We start from the raw sequence: 11045 nt of genomic DNA on the forward strand, positions 1-11045 counted from the left end.
TATAACGGATCGCGCGCACATGCTATGGTCTATAATAATAATAGGTAATCTAACATAATATATTATAGCTACCAAGGTAAGTACGATATCGGAGGCGGCGGGTTTATCTTCCGATAAAATAACGATTGTGTTGTACGCACGTCGACGTTGCTGAAACGAGCGAGCGAGTGCGCGATAATAAAATCAGGTACATATTATTATTATAGCGTTGTAATTTTGATTGTTTAAACGAATACACCTCCGACGATAAGGCGAGCGAGCGGTGACTCAAACGTTCCGGCGCGCACGCACACGACGATATAACAATAATAATAATAATAATAACGAATTCTCGTCCAAACTGAAATAATATTATACCTATCTCGTTCAGTGTTTGATCCGTAGCGTGCGCGATGATAATATTATAATATTATCGTACACGAACGAGTGATGTGCGAGGCGCTGCAGTGCGCGTACAGAATCATCGCCAACGTCGCTCTCCCGCCCGGCGGTCTCTCGCGCGTTCGACACGTCGTTTTTTACCGTTCTCAATTATTATAAACGAGAACCGGCTCGGCCGCCGACCGGACGCGATGGACGGCCCCGTCGACACCGCCGAAAGCGGCTGCTGCTGAGCGCGGCGGCGGTGCGATATCGGCCGAGGACCGACCGCCAGACGGACTGCGTCCGCGTCGGTGCCACTCTGCGGATCCGACGACCGGCCACGATGGAAGCGCTGGCCGTGGTCGCGGTCTTGCTGCTCGTGCTGAGGACGGACGGCCGAGTGCAGGGCCCGGCCGGCAACGTGGACATCGGTCGCGGCGTGGACGTGCTCCAGCGGTTCGGCATCATCGGCGATGTGCTGTACGGCGACGTGTCCAGCACCAAGGAGATGGTCACGCACGACATAATCGAAGGCGCCGACCGTTATGCGTGAGTGTACTCGACGTTTTCTATAGCTACTACCTAGTCTGTATAAGGTATAGGTACCTACTGTGTAGTATATTTTATATAATCACGGTAGTAGAAACAGAAGAAAAAAATTTACTCAAAAGTTTTCATTAATTCGATAATTTTGTTGTTACTTATTTATTTAAATTTTGGGCCGAAGATAGTAAAAAGAAAATTCTTTGGGTACACGATTTACCGATTGAAATTACCAGGTGAATAAAATAAAAAAATTATCTCGTCAAGTTAATAACAAAAATGAACAAGTAATTCGTCAATTCCGTAATGTGATAATTTCATTAACTATACATCAAAATCTTGGTATTATAGGTATTATAGTTTCAATTTTCAATTAAAAATAGCTGCAATATACTAATATTAATATTATTTTTGAAAATTACACAGGATATTACACTTTGATAAACCTAACTAACGACATTCTGTTCAATGTACAAATTACGTCCAGCCGTTCAGGGTCACTATCATATCTTAGGAAATCGTGACAAATGTAAGTTAGGACTCTAGATTGAAGATTCTATAAATATATATGTATGTAGTGCCTCAACCTAGTATAAAATGTTAGCAAATAGTCGTCCGACAATTAAATATTTCAGTTGGAGTCTTGTTGAACACTAGTATAGGTCATGAAAAGTCACATCTATATAATACACACATCGTATTGAATCAACTACTGGATAAGACGTAGGTATATTCGTAAATGTATGTATTAATATGCTACTAAAGTACTATGTTAGGTTAGGTTTAATCTATAGGTCTATATTATATCTATATATTATACAATTTATAATACATATACGTTAATTAAAGGTTGTGTAGGTAAGTTTACGGATTCTCATTCACGATAATAATAACACTATCGCTACAACGATTCCGTTTAAATCGTACAAATTATTGATTAATAATTGTCTATAGAACTGTTAAGATAGACCGTATAGGTGCACTTACGTCAAACGTGGTAAAATTAGAATCAGAAATTGTAGGTATACACGCATTTACGTCAACCAACAATCAACATGAATAAAGAAAAAATACCACACGCCTGATTGTAAAAGTGGGATAAAATTGAAAATTTAATAGAATTCGGATTTCTAAATTACTATCACATTGAATTAAAATAAATTGATTGTATGAGAAAAAGTGTTTGTATTTTATTCCTGGAAATAAAGTCCCGCTTCAAACTTTCTTCAGTATATTATACTATTATTACTTATTAGTATGATAATAATAAGCTGTATTTTAAAATAGTCGTCTATACTCTACAATATACAATAGTAATATAAATAGACAAAAACTAAAATCTGTTATTTAAAATTAGTTAAAAAAAAAATGATAATTAGAAAATATTATCGAATATACTGTATAATATAACATGCTATAACTGCTATCGATTAGACTACGTAATCATTATTTAGAAAACCAATTCAAAAATATCGAATATTTTTTTTAATTCAGTTTATACATTTATATATACCTACCTATAATAATACCTATAAGCAATGGTACAATTTTATTGAAAAAAAAAATGGCACCTACTAGAGTAGAATAATTATAATACTTGCCATTTGGTACCTATATTATGGATTTTGTCAATAAACTGTAAAATATATTATAATATATTAAGACTATTTACCTTTTAAGAAACATAATTATTCAGGAGTAGGTTTTGAAAGAATTCACAAATACATAAAATTAATATAATAATAATAAGCAATAAAAATGGACAAAATATGAAAAAAAAATGATAAAATAAACGTCAATATGATTATTTACAAAAGTGTTGTAAAATATAATTTCATGATATAATGTGTTATGAAAATTTAAAATAAAAATAATACTACTATAAAACCTTGTTAAAATATGATAGTATTATACACACCACAAACGATTAACGTGGTTATCCATCCGCAATAAATATTACCCTAGAAGGAATTTATAGAATATTTTTAAAAAAATTACATTTTTATTATTACATGTTAAAATTTGAATATTAATAAAACGTTAATATTTTTCTTCGTTTTATTTAAAACCAAATACTTGATTATTATTATTCTTTCAATTATTTATTTAAATTTTTCATCATTAATTAATAATAATTATTTATATGTATTTATATTTTGTTATAAATTCGTATACGTTATATTTACTCATTTTAAGCATAGTATAAATGACCTTATTGCACTCATCCGATAACTAACCACATACATGTACCTATGTTTTATCAGTATTTGCAATTATAACCTCATGTAGTAAAAATTGCATGTACTATAGGCATCGATAACTTTATCTATAGGCCTATAACTATTATATATTTGATACTATCTATTTATAAATGTTAAATCAAACGCAATTATTTGAAACAATACATTTTTTACTATCCACTGATTTTACATAAATTAATTGCCAGTTTGTTAGTTTTGATTCTGTAGAAATTATTTTATCTACGCAACAGTTCATACAGAAAACCGCAGTAAAATATTATAATTTTAAATAAAGAAGAGGGCAAGTATCTAGATAATTTCTCTGCTGTACAATAACTGACGAGTGTACCTCGAATCACATCGACTTCTGAATCAGTAGTTAGGTATTTTAGTTATGTATTTTGGCTATTTTATTGATATTAATGAAAATTCTTTGATTTTATCAAATGTATATAATTATTATTTGATAAATTATCAAAAGTCACAATATTACCCATTGTCCAGGTTGTTTGGGGATATGATTTCAAAGAGGCAAGGCTGGTTTAACGTATTTAAGTTAATACTCAAGTATATCAGACAAACGCCCAGAGTGCAAAATATAGTGATTTAATACTACATAGTGTATATATAATATAATAATATAATAATTAATAATATTAATATAATATACTTCATTGTCATTTTTATAGATAAAACTTAATCAGTAATTATTGTATGCTTATACTTTTTTATAATGTTAATACGTCATGCATAATATACTCATTAATAATACTATAATATAGGTTAGTATTAGAGTGAAATTATAAGTTTAAAGCTCAATAAGATTTCTGTTGCATAATATTTTACGAGACCAGTAAATAAAATATCGAAATGTAAAACATCGATGATTAAAGTTGGTACATACAAGTTATACGATGGAAATATTAAATCCTTCAATATTGTAGGTATATAGACGTATAGTACATAATTATACGAAATAATTAAATGATTAGTGTTTATTCGATAAAGTATTAGGATCGATGATGTAGCCCAATCAGCCCATTCCAAGTAAGGTGTTACTAGGTGTAGCGGCCGTTAAACCCCAAACAAACTCTTGGTTCTCTCCTACTATTAAAAGTTCTAGGTACATTATATATTATACCTATAGTGTAAATGAGTGGGGTGAGGATCCCAGACAAATTTGGTTCCTACACGCTTCATAATAAGATTTGTATAAGTTATAACTGTAGTTGTATGTACGTATACTACTGCATTTTAGGATAACCATAAAAGGCTATAGGTACCTATTATTCTAAATCAACTACAATTACACATATATATTATATATATGTATAGAACATGTTGGATGAATCGATCACGACACACCTAGTAGGATGAATACGCTATATATTATATTACATATTATAGTGTTATACCGTTACGGGTCAATATTTTTCGCAGTGTGCCACACATCAGTTTTGATAATTTTTCCTATTAATGCTTTTATATTATATATGTAATATGTATATTGTACATTTTATTATTTTGTTGCTACAAATAGTGAGCACATTAAATACATAATATAAGGCTCCTAGTTCTGAAAAGTATATTTTTAATATATATACATAATCAATATAACATGATTAAGTAGTTTACTCAAATTGTTATATTATGATGTATTCCATCACTGGCAGTGGTTTGAACTTCGAAGACCTCTGAACGACTGGACTATTATAGTTGAATAACCACTAACCAGACATGAAATCAGAGATAAGAAATTTAAAAAAGTATTTTTTCGTAGAACTATCATTCTTTTTGCTGGGTATTAGTTTAGTCTATAATTTAGTTTTATTATCTTACATTTTATATTCAAATATTATTGAGTTAACAAAAATTTGGTACCCAACGTGTATTATTAATGAGTCATTATTTGAAAAAAATTAATGTATCTCAGGATTTTTAACTATTATGTTTTACAAATAAATAATAAAGTATAATAATATAAAAAAAATTTGTCAAAATTTTAAGACTTCGTTAAAGAAATATTTTAGAAGTTTTTATTCAGTAAACATATGACACAAGAAACAAATAGACGATGAATTAGTACTTAAAGACGAATAGGTTTCACCAAATACTAGTTTACTTTAAGTTTTGTAAAATTTAAATAAAAAGGACTATCTTTTTTTCACGCTATTGCGTAAAGATACGTTGGTAATATTATAAACACAGTTTCATGTAAAATAAATAATGAAACTTTCAAGTACATTTAAATAATAAAAATCACTGTAATATAAAAAAGTTAGGTACACACTATGTAGAATGTGATCAATAAAATGTATTTTGTTGTTTTATTAGAACTTTTAGGCTCTTCATAATACCTCCTCTTATATTTTGAGCGGAACGATAAATGTACTGGTTTTACTATAATGTGTGTGTTTATATGTTATCATCTTTTAAAGCAGTAAACGTGCTTTAATTTTAAGCTTTGAGGGTGGTTTCTAGAAAGAAATTGGATCTTATTACACGTTTTGAGAGTAAATAATTTTGGAAAATATACATTTTTACACAAAATCGTGTAAGACTTTTGTAGAGATTTACATTTTTCACCAAATATTCATATTAGTATTTATTATACATGATATACGTTTCAAATTATTCTATCTCTGTATTATATTATTTATAGATATTTTCAATACTATTTAGCTTAAATTTGATTTATGTATGATAAAATTTGTTTTGAATAAAAAAAGTTGAAAATTTAATATAACTTATAAGGCGGTAGGTACTTCATAAATTCAAAGTTTTATATTTTATAATATTCAACAAAACAATTTTAAATTATTTTGTAGTTAAAAATTAATACAACTTTTTATTTTAATACCCAAGCTTTGACAAATTAGTGCTAGTGCAAGATTCCCCATTATTTTTATTACTGGAAATTAAAAGAAATAGCGCAAAGTAACATGAGCAAGAAACAAGTTTTTATGAGCATTTATAAAGTTCAAATGTTAATGGCATTGGATATTCAAACGTAAAATAACGATTTTTCATATTTTGTGTCTTTAATAAATTTATCAACCGAAGGAATGTTTTAATATTCCTTAAAAATTTAAATTATTATTTTCTAACTCACTATACATTTTAATATATTTTAAGCTATTATGCAGCAGGTGTTTTAATTTTTTTTTATTATTATCTTTTAGACTTGATAAAAAATTTTGAAAAATTAATACCAAAATTAAATGTATAATGCGCAGTCGACAGTCATATGAATAAAAAGCACAAATCATAAAATATATAAATAACCAGAAAATCAGTACATAATATGTTAGGTGTTTTATGTATTTACTAATATGGTAATACCTATTATTCTGTGTAGTGTATAAATACCGACATCATTTTTTATCTTTTTTTTTATTTAACAAATATCTCTCAAAATTTTTTATGTTAATTATTATAAATATTTTTTTTTCAGTGAAGTTTTAAATGTGACAAAAAATCATACGAATTTACTGAATATCACGTTTTGTCCCGATTTGGACTGCCTATTTGATGTATATTTTGATGGATTTCAAGTCGATCTAGCCGATAAACCATGGAAATTGTTGACTACAAGTAGATCACGACACATGATATCCGAACGTTTTGGTGTTCCTGATATAGCAATGGGATTCGGACAAAAATTCGTTATTGTGTCATATAAGCGACCAGTGAAACGAATTAAAACATTTGACAATTTTACACAATTGGCAGAACTAAAATCATCAATATCTGAAAAATTTAAATGTATGTCCATTGGCATAGAATCAATGGTGACTGATTTTATTACGGAGCACGGATCACATTATATTGATGAATACACTTTAGGAGATACTGTTTTTCAGGTATGAATATAGAAATAAGTTAACTATAAGTACTTATAATAATTTAAAATTAACTACCTTTACTAATACAAAAATATATAGGTACCTACTTAGTACTTACATAATTACATGTATGATAATTAACGTAATTTTACGGTGATACTTATTGCTGGTACTAATATCATATATATAATAATTATATATATTAAAAATTAAACTATAATTCATATAATTTACATAGCATTTTGAATCATATTCAAAAACCACCTACCAGAATGTATATTTCAATATTATGTTACCGTTTATAATATACAGACAAATCACTATAATATTTTATGTAACTATTGTAACTAATATATTTAACACTTACAAATCACAACTAATATTGTAATTGAATATTTTGTAAAATAACTGTTGAGTGATCAATATTGATCAATAAGTGTTTTTACATTTCAAAGCTACAATGGCCATTTATATAATCATTATTTAAAGTAAAGATATAGTTTAAAAATAGTTAAAATTCAAGATTTGTCTTAATTGCCATCTTTGATATTTATCATGATTTCCTCCAAATCTACAAGTAATCTAAAAAACCCCTACAGAAAAACGCATTATAATTTATACGAGAGTTAGACAGAATATACAAATGGTTAACCATTAACCATTTTATAAAAAATTTAATTTCATTGTAAAATCAAAGGTTCATTTTTATACGCAATTAAAAATTAAAAATAATATTCATTATATTAAAATTTCATTAATGATAAATGTTACTATTCTTAGATGCTCATACAGTCTTACCTATTATTTTATATCCTTATTCATTCCTTATGTGTGAATATTTATGCTTCACATTAAGCTTATCATCTAATTACATGAGTTAAATGGACTAATTTATTAATTATTAAATTCGTTACCATTAAACATATAAATACGAGTATATCCACGACCGCGGGTATTATTATGTTAATGAGCTAAATAAAGTAGGTATAAATATATATGATCACTCACACTGTTTTGATTATAATTTATGGAATACATCGTGGCTATTAAGCATATAAATAAATTTAATACAAAAAGTTTAGATTACGTACAATGAATACAATATAGACATAGACGCTCAGTTTACGTATATCGACTAAAATTATCAGCCATTCGTAAAAAATCGTTTTTTTATTTTACTTTCGATATCACTGTATAATAGTATATCATCATTAATAATATATGTAGACAATACTTAAGTACATCGAGAGCATTCTATTATTAAAAAGTGCTAAAACTCCCTAACAGGCATAACAGTATATTATAGCATTATAATTTATAATACGAGTATGTTCATCATAATAATAATAGTGGTATTTGCTATAGAAACAAACACTGAAACACCCTTTATATGATATACTTATATATATATATATATATATATGTATATATATATTGTACAGCTATCCATATATTTAAATATGCCAAAACTATAGATGTTTTGTACATTATAAGTATATTATAATTACAAACAATACAAAGACTATCTTAAAATAAATCTTTGGAGATTAGAGAAAGGATAGAATATATTAAAAAAATAATAGTGATTAATTATACTATAAAATATAAGTTTTATTTTTCTTCATAAATAGTCTCCGTCCAATTCTGTGCGCATTTTGTAATGTGGACAATTCTAGTAAAATGTGCACTTTTTTCCCAAAGATGAATTCTTAATCAAATCACATGATTTTGCAAACAGTGAGACTTCGTAAGAATGGAGTAAACCATCACTAGGATCGACTATGCATTACTTAGGGAGGATATGATAGAAAAATTCGTCCCTCGTAACACAGAATTATATTATTACATTATTATTATATATTATATTATATTACACATAGAATTAAACGGGAATTACTGAGAAAAGTAATTTGAATGTTAAAAAACTTTTTTGTAGTGTAATTTATTGTTTGAAATTTTAAGCATATTCTGCCTTTTGCACGATAAGGTTGATTTTTAGATAACTTGTATTATACAACAAACTTTAAGTAATAAATTATTACCTATATTACCTTTTTTTGTTTTATTTTTGACCGAGAGTTTAGGGAAGCGTGCTTCCCAAACGTGGCCCTCAAGATTCACAGTACTCGCGTAAGCTATACGTATTACTTCGCTCTGCACCGTCCCTCTCGGCATACCACTTATTGCTAAAAAAAAAGTTACAATAAGTTATAGTTAAATAACAAATAACAAATATCACAATTTACAATATTACATACCTATTATTAAGGAACATTATACATTTTATAGACAAAAATATCAAATCAACTACGTTAACCGGGATTTGTTATCGATTTTCGTTGCCTCTTCTCCACCTCTCTGATAGTCTGATGGTTGTCTGGACATGGTCCACACGTATCCAATATCCATACTGCTTTCCCCTTGTTTCGGCTCTCCGGAATTTTTCCAATCTTTGATTCAAAAGATCCCCTTCGATCTCCACTTCGAACTCCCTCCTTTGCCTCCACCACCGGCCATACTTGCATACGTTTATTACCTATGATAATATTATGACCACACGACTATATATACACTGTGTTGTCTGTTTCACTCAGGTTTTGGTATATCTGCCTGTGTTTTACAACAAGTTCTACAAGTGCGTGCTCAACAATTGTTCGGAATCGGACACGGCCTTGCTTCTGTCGCCGGTGTACACCGAATATCAGGGACAGGTGCTGAGTGTCGGATCGGACGCGGTGGAGAAATGGGTCGACACCAATCTTCAGGTCGAATCCAAGCACGGTCACACGTACGTCAGCCTGTACGCGCTTAAGAACCGGCCGGAGTTGTGCAACGAGATCGTCGCGCTCATGGACGATCAGTCGGTGGTCGGGCTGCACCTAAAGACCATGTCCACGTTCATCCCGGAACCGGTAAAGCGAAAATGGTTCACCGAGGTGCTGGATAATCATGTAAAACTTCGCGAAGTCAACCTCTGACCTGCCCGGCAACGAAGCAGGAATACCCTATTTGTATATATTTATAATAGGCATATAATATTATAGATTGTATCCAACGACTGTTAAAAATCAGCATTAGGTCAAAAGTGTAAATTGTACCTGTGGATATCATAATATTATATGATAAATAATAATAAGTATAAAATTACTGTTGCACATCTATGGTCGGCAGAAGATCGTCAATAATACCTACGTGAACAAAAAAAATAATGATTATTTATTATTTGCTAGCGTATAATATAATAATATAATAAAATTGTATATAACTTTATTTACATTGTTCAGTGTTTATTTAAAAATAACACTAAGTAATTGTTATCGAAATTCGAATTCAATTGTTATTGAAATTCAATAATTATTTTGTTTTGTGTAGTATAATTTGTATTACTTTTAATTTTGTATGATACTCGTAAATCATAATGTAAACTTGTACATAGTACCTATTACTTAGAATACATATTACATATATTACATAAATAAATGCAAATATATATAAATACATGTAATATAATGTTACTGTTACTTCAACTTCGTAGTTCGTATTGATACATCAGGTTATATTTATTTTCTTCACACCTACACAACCGTGAGCGTCAATATTATGTTAAACTAATGTCGCATGCGTACAATAAGGCGTAACGGATACTAAAAAAACACACACAATTCATAATACTTTTAAAAACCTTTACATTTTATAAAACACATACAAATGTCCCATGGCCGTTATATTTACCTCTACCACGATTTTGGAGAGACTCCCCATTTTTATCATTTTTGTTGCTTTAAATATATTGTACAAGATAAATCTTTTATTATGAACCACTCATTGCGTGCGGGGCATAGAATAAGAGTGCCTTGGAACGGGATGGGCGGGATGAAACTTTAAAGGAGATTTGAGAGAGAAGGACCGGAGAATCTATATTATTGTTTAAAAGACCTCAAGGAATTTAATACCTTCGATACGGCGGCCAAAGAGGTCATACCTAGGTGAGTGGCAATCGGTGTGTATAGTTATGGGGTGCATCAAGGTATCTTAAGTAGGTGACTAGCGTAGG

The 11045-nt window shown here is 29.3% G+C and overlaps 1 protein-coding gene across 1 annotated transcript; it reads left to right on the plus strand.

The window, feature by feature from the left end:
- The first annotated feature begins 266 nt into the window (after positions 1-266).
- LOC114120341 (torso-like protein) lies at positions 267-10518 on the plus strand. Its single transcript, XM_027982213.2, has 3 exons — positions 267-912; positions 6601-7009; positions 9586-10518. The coding sequence occupies exons 1-3, from the start codon at positions 707-709 to the stop codon at positions 9967-9969; spliced, it is 999 nt and encodes a 332-aa protein (XP_027838014.2). The 5' UTR covers positions 267-706; the 3' UTR covers positions 9970-10518.
- The last annotated feature ends 527 nt before the right edge of the window (positions 10519-11045 follow it).

Source organism: Aphis gossypii, chromosome 2, assembly GCF_020184175.1.
Source record: "Aphis gossypii isolate Hap1 chromosome 2, ASM2018417v2, whole genome shotgun sequence".
In the NCBI taxonomy this organism is placed as follows: domain Eukaryota; kingdom Metazoa; phylum Arthropoda; class Insecta; order Hemiptera; family Aphididae; genus Aphis; species Aphis gossypii.